The sequence below is a fragment of the Salmo trutta genome, chromosome 23 (genome assembly GCF_901001165.1).
Source record: "Salmo trutta chromosome 23, fSalTru1.1, whole genome shotgun sequence".
Taxonomy (NCBI): Eukaryota; Metazoa; Chordata; class Actinopteri; order Salmoniformes; family Salmonidae; genus Salmo; species Salmo trutta.
The window spans coordinates 36,639,407-36,654,451 of record NC_042979.1 but is presented as its reverse complement, the minus strand read 5'-3'; the positions used below and the strand labels follow the sequence as shown (position 1 = coordinate 36,654,451).

General features: G+C 42.2%; 1 protein-coding gene and 2 long non-coding RNA genes across 3 annotated transcripts; 2 read left to right on the top strand and 1 right to left on the bottom strand.

Annotated features, from left to right (window-relative positions):
- Positions 1-1,699: 1,699 nt before the first annotated feature.
- On the top strand, positions 1,700-9,060 carry LOC115159818 (low choriolytic enzyme-like). The gene is made up of 9 exons (XM_029709873.1): positions 1,700-1,851; positions 1,996-2,061; positions 2,207-2,263; positions 2,408-2,476; positions 2,617-2,666; positions 7,267-7,348; positions 7,458-7,572; positions 7,761-7,933; positions 8,936-9,060. The coding sequence occupies exons 1-9, from the start codon at positions 1,815-1,817 to the stop codon at positions 9,058-9,060; spliced, it is 774 nt and encodes a 257-aa protein (XP_029565733.1). The 5' UTR covers positions 1,700-1,814.
- A 1,698-nt stretch (positions 9,061-10,758) lies between these two features.
- Positions 10,759-11,283, top strand: LOC115159934 (uncharacterized). Its single transcript, XR_003868967.1, has 2 exons — positions 10,759-10,904; positions 11,014-11,283. It is a non-coding gene; the product is annotated as an uncharacterized LOC115159934 (long non-coding RNA).
- Positions 11,284-13,647: 2,364 nt separating this feature from the next.
- LOC115159937 (uncharacterized) lies at positions 13,648-14,655 on the bottom strand. The gene is made up of 2 exons (XR_003868970.1): positions 13,980-14,655; positions 13,648-13,836 (listed from the first exon to the last, which is right to left on the bottom strand). It is a non-coding gene; the product is annotated as an uncharacterized LOC115159937 (long non-coding RNA).
- Between the last annotated feature and the right edge of the window lie 390 nt (positions 14,656-15,045).

Genomic DNA, 15,045 nt, shown 5'->3' with positions numbered 1-15,045 from the left:
ACACTTCATTGAAGAATCCCGTCCATAGTTCCCACCCCTACTGTGAACCAATCACTGATGAAGGGGTGTAGACTTTGACTACCAAACTTCGACTTGCATCAACACAAAAATTGGTGTACGCAAACAGCTGAAAAAAACCTACCAAACACCAAAATGAACAAAAACTTCACAAAATGTATAAGCTAAAACTGTTTCGACTGGGAAGCATGTGACAGCCTTTTGCGGCAGGTGGACGAGCAAAATCCACCATCGTAGTATGGATGAAGCCTGAGCTGGAATGTGAAGCTAACTGAAGCTGGCTAGATTTAAAAGACCCTGAGTAGATCTAGCTTGCTTCTTGGTATACCACTCTGGGAACACTCTGGACATACGACATGGGCTCTATGCTACATTATGGACAATACTGTTCACTACTCTATACTATGGACGCACATTACCACTGTCTATACTGCACTATACATGAACACTAACACTGTCTACATGGTTTCCCACAGCAGATATTTATTTTCTGTCAATGGGGATTGGCCAGAGAACACATAGGACTGAACTAAACATCCAGAAAGTCTGACCGCTCTACAACTGTGGCTGTATGACATGCTATATGCTTTTTGACCAGACGGCATCAGATACATGGCCTACACAGAGGAGCGCTGTTTTGCTGTCTCGGATGCTTTATCTGAGGTTGATGTGTCTTTCTGTCAATAGTGTGCAACTGCAGCCCACATTTCGGGGTGTTCCTGCATGAGGGCATTCCTGCATCTGCTACATTATGCACAGTACTGCTCACTATATACTATGGATGCACATTAACTGTCTATACTGGTCAAGGGAGGACGATTGGAGGGAAAGAGAGAGGATGTTGAAAAGACTGAGGGAGGCAGAGGATGGGTTTGTATCTGTTGAAGATAGCAATGACAAGGGAGAGGGTATGTCGAGGAAGATTGCTATCAAGTTCAAACAGAGTGGGCCGGACACCAGTTTGAGTTCTGTAGGTGAAATGGAAGGGGTAGAAGTTGTTGTGAGGAGCGAGAGAGGCAGGTTTAGGTGGCCAGGGTCATTGTAGTGCAGAAGATGTTGTATGCAGAGGAAGTGAAGAAGGTAGTGGAGGGTGAGGGATTCAGAGAGAATCCCTGTGAATAGTAGATCTTTGCCAGAACAGAGGGATAGGACAATGAGTGATATATGTTTCAGTGAGGTTGGCTTAGCATTCATAGCAATTGTTATCTGCTGTACCGCAGAGATGACACGTAGGTCATAGAAAATAGATGTTGTGGTGACAGCTGCAGAGAAGTACTTGGGGGTACGAGATTCGATTTCAGAAGAGTTACAGGGTGTGTTGAGTGGTAGTGTCTCGTCCTCTCGGGTCGTTGGCCCGGGGTAGGTTAAGATAGGGTTAAAGTAGTGGAATAAGGTGATGGGTTTTAATGAGTGTAGGGTTAGTTAGTAGAGTCATTAAAAATATATTTTTACATTTTCACGGTTCCCCTTTTCCCATTTTGTATCACAAAGGTAATGGATTCATACGATAGTTCAGTAGAGGGCGATAATGCAACATATTGGATGCCAACCATCTTTAAACCTCACCAAAGAAGAAGAAGAAGAAGAAGAAGAAGAAGAAGAAGAAGAAGAAGAAGAAGAAGAAGAAGAAGAAGAAGAAGAAGAAGAAGAAGAAGAAGGAGGAGGCACCTGTTCTTTTGTGATTGCTGCCCTACCCACTATTGACTGGAAGGAGAGCTATTGAAGAAATTTGTTTGTGCTGTTTCTCTGGTTGTTTTTTTTTCTCCCAAATCTTGGGGGACAATTGTTGTTTCAACATGGTTTGGTTTCTGATTCTCATCTGGTTTGTCCAAGGTAGGACCAGTCATTTTGTTTTCGTGACATCCTACTTTTGAGTGTTTTCCATTTGAGTTAGGCCAGGCCAGTTCCACTGTAGACGCCAATTGGTTCACCATGTTATTATGTAACATGTATTATGTTACCCTTGTTGTATTTCAGTGGGCAGTGTTCCCATCACCAATTTGACAAATGTTACTACTTCAAATTCTACTTTCCCTGCCACAGGTAAGCAGGCCTGCATTGGGGACCACTCATTTCGTAAGGTTACAGGCTGAAAACTAGGCCTGTTTACCATTTTTAGTTCATGTAGGCCAGCCCCACTGCAAAACTGTTGTTCTGTTCCTCTTTATATTTTCTTTCTGTATTTCAGTGGACAATTCTACAAACCCCATCAACAATTCTACAAATGTGACTTTCACTGCCACAGGTAGGCCTCTACTGTGATTCTCAAGTCAATCTCTTGGTGTGATCGGCCTAAAGAAACAATTCCATTGGTTTTCTTCAAGTTCATGGCTTATCTATCAAAAATAAAATATTGCAAAATGTGTTTAATGTTAACAATTGCCTTTAGGTTCTACTGCCTCAATGGGACCACGCCACAGACAAAATGATTGGGTTAAAATGCCTGAAACCAGAGAAGGTAACGCATTCATTAGATGAAGCGCACAATCCTGGACCTCTACTGCGAGGTCTGGACTTTAATGGCACTGGAGGTAGTGACTTGTAACTAGTACATGTTGTGTCAGTGTGGTTGTTTCAGACCCTCTCTCTCTGTTACAGAGGACTTACAGTTCGACCTTGCTATCGTGGAGGGAGACATTCTGGTTTCGGTGAGTCTATTATCCCTGCTTTCTGTCCTGTTACTGCATCTTTTTTTAGGCTGATGAATCAGATTGATACCACCTTCTGGTATACACAGCCTGAAGCTAATGACTGCAAAATCATTCAAGCCAGATTGTTGAACAGAATTACATTTGAACTTGCTCTACCGGTTGTCCATGGTGTTGGTCCTTCAGATGGTTGAAATTTGAGCCAAAATATCCACAGGAAAAATATGCAATGCATGCATACTGAAGTGCCAGGTGATAGAAATTTCAACTTCAGTACCGCCACTCTAAAAAGTTGTGTTAACAGTACTTTCCTGTGGATATTTTGACCATCTGAAGGATCAACGCCACGGACCACCAGTAGAGTAAGTTTAAATGTTGTTTTATTCAACATTCTGTCTTGTAAAGAAACCTTAAACGATTTTGCAGTCATTCGTTTGTCTGTGCATACCAGAAGCTGGTCCAGTGCCTTCCGAAAGCAGCCTGAATTCAAAATGGATTAAACACAAATTCTAACCCATCTACACAAAATACCCCATAATGACAGTGAAAATGTTTTAGACATTTTTGCTAGTTTATTGGAAATGAAATGCGGAAATATCTAAACTATTTGCATCCCAGCGTCAATACTTTGTAGAAGCACCTTTGGCAGCGATTAGCGCTGTGAGTCCCGCTGGGTAAGTCTAAGAGCTTTCCGCATCTGGATTGTGTAACTTCTCAAAATTATTCAAGCTGTCAAATTGGTTGTTGATCATTACTAAACAACCATTTTCAGGTCTTGCCGTAGATTTGTCAAAACTGTAACTCGGCTACTCGGGAACATTCTGTCTTCTTGCTAAGCAACTCCAGTGCAGATTTGCGCTTGTGTTTTAGTTTCTTGTCCTGCAGAAAGGTGAATTATGCTCCCAGTGTCTGGTAGAGAGCAGACTAAACCAGGATTTCCTCTAGGATCTTGCTTGTGCTTATCTCATTCCGTTTCTTTTTTATCCTGGAACTCCCCAGTCCGCAACGATTACAAGCATACCCATAACATGATGCATCCACCATGCTTGAAAATATGAAGTGGTACTCTGTAATCTTTTGGATTTGCCTCTCATTACACTTTGTATTCAGGACAAAAAGATAATTGCTTTGCCACATTTTCTGCAGTATTACTTTAGTGCCTTGACGCCAACAGGATGCATGTTTTGGAATAATTTTATTCTGTACAGACTTCCTTTTCACTGTCAATCAGGTTAGTATTGTAACTAAAATGTAGTTCCATTCTCAGTTTTCTCCTATCACAGCCATTAAAGTCTACCTGTTTTAAAGTCACCATTGGGCTCATGGTGAAATCCCTGAGCGGTTTCCTTCTTCTCTGGCAACTGACTTAGGAAAGACACCTGTATCTTTGTATGGACTGGGTGTATTGAAACACCATCCAAAGTGTAATTATTAACTTCACCACGCTCGAAGGGATATTCAATGTCTGCTTTTTTTACCCATCTACCAATAGGTGCCTTATGCAAGTTATTTGAAAACCAATAGGTCGTTTTTGTTAAATCTGTTTGAAATTCACTGCTTGTTCGAGACCTTACAGATAATTGTATGTGTGGGTTACAGAGACGAGGTAGTCATAAAAAAATCATGTTAAACACTGTTGCACAGTGAGTCATGCAAATAATAGATTTATTGTGTGTCGGCCAGTGACAATCTCAATTTAAATCGTAGTGGGCGTTGCCAATTGCACGGTTTTAGTTTATTTATTTATTATTTTTTATTTTTTCCTTTTTTCTTCTAAAATATATATTTCTCTTCTAAAAGATCTTAAAATATATATATAAAAAAAAATATATATATAAAAATAATAGTCTACAAAACATTAGGAACACCTAACATTGAGTTGCACCCCCCTTTGCCCTCAGAAAAGCCTCAGTTCGTCAGGGCATGGACTCTACAAGGTGTCAAGCATTCCACAGGGATGCTGGCCCCATGATTTCCTCAATGCTTCCCACCATTGTGCCCAGTTGGCTGGTAGTGGATCTCTAATCCGAAATGGCTCGTTCCATCTCATCCCTCAGATGCTTAATTGGATTGAGATCTGGTGACTGGTCAGGCCACTGCACTAAGCTGAATTCACTGTAATTTTCGTTTAACCATTCCTGGACAATCCGAGCCTTGTTTCATGGGGCATTAACCTGCTGATACACTGCTGCCATGAAGGGATGCACCTGATTTTTCAATTATGTTAAGACATTCAAACGTTGCTCAACTTTTATCATGGGACCCAACGTGTGCCATGAAAAGGCACCCCACAGCATACCACTGCCACTCACCAGCCTGCAATGTTGACAAACGGCATGATGGATGCATGTGGTTTTCTTCATAGCCTAGTCCTCCCATCAGCGTGAAATTGCAAAAAAACGGCATTTATCATACCAGACGTTTTTCCAATTATCCTGTGTCCAGTGTTTCCTTAGTCCACTGCAACAAGTTTTTTGCTGAAAGAAGTGGAACTCTGCCATACCCCATTTGTGTCAAGGTTCTACGAGCTGAGCATTTTTGGGGTCTTTGGGAACAAATGTTTTACTGGACTGTCAATTGACTATAACTGTAGCCCGTCTGTTGCTCTGCACAATTCGTGTCACCCATTTTCGACCACTGGACTGCCATTGGCTGGATGTCCTTTGGGTGGTGGACCATTCTTCACACACACGGGAAACTGAGTGTGAAATACACAGCAACGTTGCAGTTCTTGACACACTCAAACTGGTGAGTCTGGTACCTACCATACCCTGATCAAAGGTACTTCAATATTTTGTCCTGCCCATTCACCCTCTGACTGGCATATAGACATGATCCATGTCGCAAGGCTTAACAATCCTCCTTTAACCGGTCTCTTCATATACACTGATTTAACAGGTGACCTCTAAGGATCATAGCATTCACCTGGTCAGTCTGTCATGGAAAGTACACTGTATATTGCTCCATTCTTTTTTTTCTACATACTTAGTCTGGTTTTAGTCATTTAAGTTAATACTGAAATAGTTTGACCATTTTAGAACTTAATGACGTTACCCTAGGATAGGGTGCGCCACAGCGCATTTTGAGAAATTCGTGCCCATTTTAAACGGCCTACTACTCAAACTCAGAAGCTAGGATATGCCTATAATTAATACTTGTGGATAGAAAACACCCTAAAGTTTCTAAAACTGTTTGAATGGTGTCTGAGTATAACAGAACTCATATGGCAGTCAAAACCCCGAGACCGATCGAAACAGGAAGTGGAATTCTGAATTGTGGACTCAACTTCACATCTTTGCCTATTAATCACACCGTGAGCTATGGTTCATTGAGCACTTTCTATTGCTTCCACTAGATGTCCCCAGTCTTTACAAAGTGGTTTGAGCCTTCTACTGTGGAAACTGACAGAATGAGAGTCTGTTGAAATTGGTCACAGGAGGAGGGCCATCACCATTATGACGCCGGCGGCCCTGTCTACCCCCACCTTTCGAAACGTTTTGAAACACAATGCAATCGTCCCCCTCGAATCTTATTGGCTCTCTTGTTGAAACAGGCCCTGAAGATTTATGTTATACAACGTTTGACATGTTTGAACGAACCTAAATTGGGGGGGAAATGTTTTTTTTCGAAATTGCTGTCCCGCGGCCGACGAAGGTTTTGGAGCAGTCTTCAGACGCGCTAACAACAGCAAGCTAATGGAACATAAAGGATGGACTTTTTAGAACGAAAATACATTTGTTGTGGACCTGGGATTCCTGGAAGTGCTTTCTGATGAAGACAACCAAAGGTAAGGGATTATTGACAATAGTATACAAGATTAGATGTGATATGCGATTGTTCCAAGATGGCGCCGAGCTGTATTTACTAGGTAATTTTCTGAGTATCGCATCCGCTTTTATCGCAAAGTGTGATTACCCAGTAAAGTTATTTTTAAATCTGGTATTACAGGTGCTTTCAAGAGATATTCATCTATAAATCTTAGAATGACAATATTACATTTGAAAAATGTTTTCGAATAGTAATTGAGTAAATTGTAGCACTGTTTCACGGGATGCATTTGAGGGAAAATAGTTAGTCAACGTCACGCGCCGATGTAAAATGCTGTTTTTATATATAAATATGAACTTTATCGAACAAAAGAATGCATGCATTGTGTAACATGATGTCCTACGTGTGTCATCTGATGAAGTTTGTAAAAGGTTAGTGCTGCATTTAGCAGTTTTTTTTGGTTATTTGTGATGCATGTGGTTGGTCGGAAAATGGCTATGTGGCTACTTTTACCATGTACTCCTCTAACAATCTAATGTTTTGCTTTTCCTGTAAAGCCTTTTTGAAATCGGACAACGTGGGTCGATTCAGGAGAGGTGTATCTATAAAACGATATGAGACAGTCCTATATTTGAAAAAAATATATATATTAAATTTCGTTATGCTAATGTCGATAGGAGTTTTTCGCTGGATGTTCGTCCCGCTTACGGGACAGAGGCCGCACAGGGGTTAAAAACATTCATAGGGGAAACGCGTAAATAACAATTGAATTAATCTGAGGCCTATACTCTATAGCAACAGCTGGATTTAAGACTAGGTGTTTGTCCTACAGGAAGACCGATTAGCTGTGAAGTCACTTTGGCCTGAGAATGAAGGCGTCACTTCTATCCCCTACAAGATCAACGATTATCTGGGTGAGTGTCGAATACAGTAGGAGAGATGAACACTGTAACACTAGATGTTTTCTAATACAGTGAGAATGATATGCACCGTCTAATGGTAGATTGTCTCTGATCCACACAGTGGACAGAAAGGAAACTATACTAGCAGCGTTCAAGCTTATTTCAGACCAGACGTGTATCCGCTTCCACGAATACACCAATGAGATGAACTACATAGAGTTCATCTCTGGGACAGGGTGAGTCCAAAGTGGGCACATTAACACCATTCTCTCCTTCCCAGCAGTTTACAGTTAACTCACAACCTCTCCTTCCTTTTCCTGTGTTCAATCCTTTATTTTTCCTCTCTTCCTGTCATATCGCCTCTTTCTCCTCCATTTCTCTCCTCCCGCTTCTCTCCCCTTTATCTCTCTTCACTTAACTCTAGCTGTGCGTCGTATGTAGGTTTCCAGGGCGGGGCCCAGTCTGTGTACTTCGGTAGAGCCTGTAACGTGGGGAACCTGTGTCATGAGCTGATGCATGCCCTGGGCCTGCACCACGAGCACACACGGCCAGACCGTGACCAATACGTCACCATACAGTGGGACAACGTGGTCCCAGGTAACTCACACCAACACAACATACTAAACCACCTCACGGGCAGTGCATGTGGATCAGGGGCAGGGCTGGTCAATTTGTCCCATGAAGAGCTGCAGTGTGCAGGCTTTAGTAGCAGCCCAGCACTAACATACCTGATTCAGCTTTTTGTGGTCTGGAGTGAAGACCGTATAGAATAACTATTGACATTTAGTATTTTATTAGGTACTGCCTAAGCAGCAGTTACTCTTCCTGGGGTCCACACAACATGAAACACTACATACCACAAGGACAGAACCACTTAAGTTTAAAATAAGAATAGTCTTTCATACATTTATGCCTTAACATTCCATTTATCATGTACTTATTATAACGGAAATAGTGCAGCCATTAATTTCCCCATACATTGCAACCCTTTTCTCTACTGTTGAAATTGCTTTGTCTAAGCAGGTCCTGATAGCCTAATATCATAGCTACCTTGAATCCTGATATCCTAATCTCACAGCACCAGTTCTGTAAACACCAGAGAGAATCTTACACCAGTAACCATCAGTGTTCTTCAGTTTGAGACCAATACTATGTATTTCAGGCTCATTTCCAATGATGTAGAATTGAACTGAATTAGTTTACTCCTGTGAATTTTCCCTGGCGTGAACGCAGCAACCTTGTTCGCTAAATTTGCCTGACGCGAATAACACTACGTTGTCATCTACAGTTACCACCCGTAATGGGTATCCTGGTGTAAAATATACCTTTTACAGTTGCCACCCGTAATGGGTATCCTGGGATAACATGTAAGCTCGTTTTGAAGGCAGTTTTGTTACATTACCACCCGCAATGGGTTTCATTAGGTAAGATGAAATATTCATGCCTTGAATCCTGTAGAGTTTCCTCCTGCTAGAGGTTCAACTTAATGGTTTCCATCTCAACTTGTCTACATTTCCATTTTCATTCCCCTATATCACATTCACACCCAGCAGTGTCCACCAGTCACATCTGCTTCTTGTAACTCTTTTTAACTTCCAGGAAAAGAAAATAATTTTAAGGTGAAGAAAGGAGACACTCAGGACCTGCCCTATGACTACGACTCCATAATGCACTACAGAACGTCAGTCATACTCCTCTCCTCCTTATTCCCACTAAAGTCCTAATTTTACTCACCTTGTTTTTAGCAATAAGTAAATATTAGTTTTGTGACTGTGTACAGTCGTGGGCAAAAGTTGAGGACACAAATATACATTTTCAGTCTGCTGCCTCAGTTTGTATGATGGCAATTTGCATATACTCCAGAATGTTATAAAGAGTGATCAGATGAATTGCAATTAATTGCAAAGTCCCTCTTTGCCATGAAAATGAACTGAATCCCCCCAAAACATTTCAGCTGCATATCAGCCCTGCCACTCATGTCAGTGATTCTCTCGTTAACACAGGTGTGAGTGTTGATGAGGACAAGGCTGGAGATCACTCTGTCATGCTGATTGAGTTCGAATAACAGACTGGAAGCTTCAAAAGGAGGGTGGTGCTTGGAATCATTGTTCTTCCTCTGTCAACCATTGTTACCTGCAAGGAAACATGTGCCGTCATCATTGCTTTGCACAAAAAGGGCTTCGCAGGCAAGGATATTGCTGCCAGTAAGATTGCACCTAAATCAACCATTTATCGCATCATCAAGAACTTCAAGGAGAGCGGTTCAATTGTTGTGAAGAAGACTTTCTTGGGTGCCCTGAAGCCCAGCAAGCGCCAGGACTGTCTCCTAAAGTTGCTTCAGCTGCGGGATCGGGGCACCACCAGTACAGGAATGGCAGCAGGCAGGTGTGAGTGCATCTGCATGCACATTGAGGCGAAGACTTTTGGAGAATGGCCTGGTGTCAAGAAGGGCAGCAAAGAAGCCACTTCTCTCCAGGAAAAACATCAGGGACAGACTGATATTCTGCAAAAGGTACAGGGATTGGACTGCTGAGGACTGGGGTAAAGTCATTTTCTCTGATCAATCCCCTTTCCGATTGTTTGGGGCATCCGGAGAAGACAAGGTGAGCGCTACCATCAGTCCTGTGTCATGCCAACAGTAAAGCATCCTGAGACCATTCACGTGTGGGGTTGCTTCTTAGCCACGGTAGTGGGCTCACTCACAATTTTACCTAAGAACACAGCCATGAATAAAGAATGGTACCAACCATCCAGGAACTGTTTGGTGATGAACAATGCATTTTCCAGCATGATGGAGCACCTTGCCATAAGGCAAAAGTGATAACTAAGTGGCTCGGGGAACAAAATATCGCTAATTTGGGTCCATGTTCAGGAAACTCCCCAGACCCTAATCCCATTGACAACTTGTGGTCAATCCTCAAGAGGCGGGTGGACAAACAAAACCCCACAAATTCTGACAAACTCCAAGCATTGATTATGCAAGAATGGGCTGCCATCAGTCAGGATGTTGCCCAGAAGTTCATTGACAGCATGCCAGGGTGGATTGCAGAGGTCTTGAAAAAGGGTCAACACTGCAAATATTGACTCTTTGCATCAACTTGAATGTAATTGTTAATAAAAGCCTTTGACACTTATGAAATGCTTGTAATTATACTTCCGTGTTCCATAGTAACATCTGACAAATATCTAAAGACACTGAAGCAGCAAACTTTGTAGAAATTAATATTTGTGTCATTCTCTCAACTTTTGGCCACGACTGTACAGTATCCAGCTCCAGTAACATTTCCCTGTGTGTACCAAATGGTTCCCTATTTAGGTCACTATTGTTTACCTGGGCTCTGGTCAAACTATGTGCACTATATTGGGATTAGGGTGGCATTGTGACGCAGTCCTTGTGTTAAAGTAGCAAGTCCTCTAATCCCCCATTGTTGGGTTTCTCCTGGCAGATACTACTTCTCATCAAACCGTAACCCCACTATTCACTCCAAGAAGAGGGGAGTCCAGATTGGACAGAGAAATCACCTGAGCCCCCTGGACATAACACGCCTTAACAAACTCTATCAATGTGGTAAAGACATGCACACACAGACAGGAAAAATATCAGAGTTGGGCTGCCTTTGTAAATGCAGTCATTATCGCACTGTATTCTAACCATGTTCATGTCCTGTCTTTCACAGAATAACAATGCACAGTTTAGCATTTATGACACCATCGAAGAAGATTTCAACACCGCTGCTGTCGACTGAAGATTCCAACACAAATGGCACTGACATTTTAACTTCTCAACAATGAATAAGTTGAACAAGTCCCTTAAAGCTTTCTGATGGATTATACGTTTGTCTGGCAGTAGTTTAATTGCTCCTGTGTGCTCTTGCTGCCTTGAATTAGGCCTATACCACTGCACTTGTCTTGGAAATAAATAAAATGACCTATTCCTCCTGACAGAACTGTTGTAACTGAGTCAGGTTTGTAGGCCTACTTGCTCTCACATGCTTTTTCAGTTCTGCCCACAAATTCTCTATAGGATTGAAGTCAGGGCTTTGTGATGGCCACTCCAATACCTTGACTTTGTTGTCCTTCAGCCATTTTGCCACAACTTTGGAAGTATGCTTGGAGTCGTTGTCCATTTGGAAGACCCATTTGCGACCAAGCTTTAACTTCCTGACTGTCTTGATGTTGCTTCGATATATCCACATGACTTTCCTCACTCATGATGCCATCTATTTTGTGAAGTTCACCAGTCCCTCCTGCAGCAAAGCACCCCCACAACATGATGCTGCAACCCCCGTATATCACGGTTGGGATGGTGTTCTTTGGCTTGCAAGCCTCCCCCTTTTTCCTCCAAACATAATGCTGGTCATTATGGCCAAACAGTTTTATATTTGTTTCATCAGAGCAGAAGACATTTCTTTAAAAGTATGGATGTTCTCCACGGTGTCTCCAGACTCTGTCACGTCTGTCACGTGTTCAGTGTGAACCTGCTTTCATCTGTGAAGAGCACAGGGCACCAGTGGCGAATTTGCCAATCTTGGTGTTCTCTGGCAAATGCCAAACGTCCTGCACGGTGTTGGGCTGTAAGCACAACCCCCACCTGTGGACGTCTGGCCCTCATACCACCCTCATGGAGTCTGTTTCTGACCATTTGAGCAGACACATGCACATTTGTGGCCTGCTGGAGGTCATTTTGCAGGGCTCTGGCAGTGCTCCTCCTTGCACAAAGGCGGAGGTAGCGGTCCTGCTGCTGGGTTGTTGACCTCCTACGGCCTCCTCCACGTCTCCTGATGTACTGGCCTGTCTCCTGGTAGCGCCTCCATGCTCTGGACACTACTCTGACAGACACAGCAAACCTTCTTGCCACAGCTCGCATTGATGTGCCATCCTGGATGAGCTGCACTACCTGAGCCACTTGTGTGGGTTGTAGACTCCGTCTCATGCTACCACTAGAGTGAAAGCACCGCCAGCATTCAAAAGTGACCAAAAACATCAGCCAGGAAGCATGGGAACTGAGAAGTGGTCTGTGGTCACCACCTGCAGAACCACTCCTTTATTGGGGGCGTCTTGCTAATTGCCTATAATTTCCACCTGTTTATTCCATTTGCACAACAGCATGTGCAATTTATTGTCAATCAGTGTTGTATCCTAAGTGGACAGTTTGATTTCACAGAAGTGTGATTGACTTGGAGTTACATTGTGTTGTTTAAGTGTTCCCTTTATTTTTGGAGCAGTGTATATCTACAGGTACACCTCCAATTGAATAAAATGATGTCAATTAGCCTATCAGAAGCTTCTAAAGCCATGACATAATTTTCTGGAATTTTACAAGCTGTTTATTAAAGGCACAGTCAACTTAGTGTATGTTAACTTCTGACCCACTGGAATTGTGATACAGTGAATTATAAGTGAAATAATCCGTTTGTAAACAATTGTTGGAGAAATTACTTGTGTCATGCACACAGTAGGTGTCCTAACCGACTTGTCAAAACTATAGTTTGTTAACAAGAAATTTGTGGAGTGGTTGAAAAACGAGTTTTAATGACTCCAACCTAAGTGTACGTAAACTTCTGACTTCAACTGTACATAGTTGTACAGAGGCCCATTATCAGCAACCATACTTTCTGCGTTCCAATGGCACATTGTTAGCTAATGCAAATGTGTCATTTTAAAAGGCAAATTGATCATCAGAAAACCCTTTTGCAATTACGTTAGCACAGCTGAAAACTGTTCTGATTAAAGAAGCAATAAAACTGGCCTTTAGACTAGTTGGGTATCTGGAGCATCAGCATTTGTGGATTCGATTACAGTCTCAAAATGGCCAGAAACAAATAACTTTATTCTGAAACTCGTCAGCCTATTCTTGTTCTGAGAAATGAAGGCTATTCCGTGCGAGAAATTGCCAAGAAACTGAAAATCTCGTACAACGCTGTGTACTACTCCTCCACAGAACAGTGCAAACCGGCAATAACCAGAATAGAAAGAGTGGGAGGCCCCGGTGCACAACTGAGCAAGAGTACATTAGAGTGTCTAGTTTGAGAAATAGATGCCTCAACTGGCAGCTTCATTAAATAGTACCCGTAAAACACCAGTCCAAACGTCAACAGTGAAGAGGTGATGCTGGCATTCTAGGCAGAGTTGCAAAGAAAAAGCCATATCTGACTGGCCAATAAAAAGATTAAGATTGGCAAAAGAACACAGACACTTGGCAAAAGAACACAGACACTGGACAGAGGAACTCTGCCTAGAAGGCCAGAATATTCCTTGGGTTTACACCAATCTTACTACTACTGCACTGATCACACTCAAACAGAAAAGGCTGATGCTTGCAATTCATTTTTATTGTAAAGTTGTATGATATAAAGCAGGAAGAATTAACACCCAAAAGCCCATTTATGGCCATGGCAAACTGCCTATCATAGACCCTCTCCCTCTTCATCCATGGTGTCCTCCAGCAGCTCATGAAAGCAATGCTGTCAATCCACATGGAAGCAGAACATAGAGTGCTCCTGTAAAACAATTATCCCGTCAGGAATTCATCAAATAGTCATTGAACAAATGGGATTCACAGTAATACATTTGTCTGAGCATTTTCTATCATGAACCCCAGTTCTGGAGACCCTATCCTCTCATCACAAGCCCAAGCATTTACCTCATCTGCTCTTCTGTGTTTTCCTCTTCCTGCCTCCCTCCCTTTGATCCTTTCCTATTGATGCTTCAACAGATAAAGTGACCTCATATGCCACAATCTGTTTCAAGAAAAAAACATCCGAAAGCCCGCTCACATGAGGTGAATAATCACATGAGATCAGGAATTGTAGTGTTTGAGTTGAAAGACATTCCATAAATGAACTTCTATCAACACTAATACAGTTGTCTACAGAGAACAGGCTTTGATAGTAAACACTTACCTAATGTAGTCATGGAGCTGTGCTCCTCCTCCAACCCTCCCATCCTTTCCAATTGATGCTTCAACAGATCTGTTTCTTTGGCTGCTCTTCTCATCTATCTCAGACTTGAACAGGCTTAGAAAGAGGACAAAAGGAAACCAAAGCAACTTTAAAAGAGAAGTAGAAGAGGCAGACTTCATTTCTTTTTGACATGTCTGTTGGCTCTTTTTCCTGTGCTCTTGGTCTTCTCCTTTTCTGCTCATCCTTAGTTATTTTGGCCATTCGTACATTGGAATTCTAGTTCCATCTCCTCTCTATTACTCCTATAAAATGTTTTCACCTCTTTTCTCTGGGTCTCTGTTTATCTTGCCTCCCCCTTGTGTTTTCCATAACTTTGTTTTGATCCACTCAGCTCTCCTTTACTGCTGATCTCATTTATCTTTTATCTCATGGTCCTACCGATTCTGTCCTCAGAACTATTCTATATATCCTACTTCCCTCCTGATAAACCACTCTGGTCTCCCTTCCTCCTCTCTCATGTTTTCTCCTCTTCACCCTCATGCCTGGCTTCCTTATAGTTTTTTCCTGCTTTTGCTCATTTTCTCGTTTTGTTTTTTGTTTTTTCTCTTTAAACAATCGAATTTGTTTTTGTTTATTTACATATATTAACATATCTAGGAGCATTGACTTGTACATTTCTTCTTTTGTCTGCTCCCTTTCTTTTGTCATCTACTCAAAAGTTGTCATTGACTCGTCCGCCAATTTCTTCTGCTTCTTCCTTGTTCTTCGCAGAGCGGTCTCTGGACGCTGCTCCCTCTCTTCCCTCCG

Coding starts and splice junctions, on each gene's coding strand:
- LOC115159818 (XM_029709873.1), top strand. CDS start 1,815: ATGGTTTGGTTTCTGATTCTCATCTGGTTTGTCCAAG. Junction 2,667..7,266: donor AGGGAGACATTCTGGTTTCG/GTGAGTCTATTA, acceptor TTTGTCCTACAG/GAAGACCGATTAGCTGTGAA. Junction 7,934..8,935: donor GTGGGACAACGTGGTCCCAG/GTAACTCACACC, acceptor TTTAACTTCCAG/GAAAAGAAAATAATTTTAAG.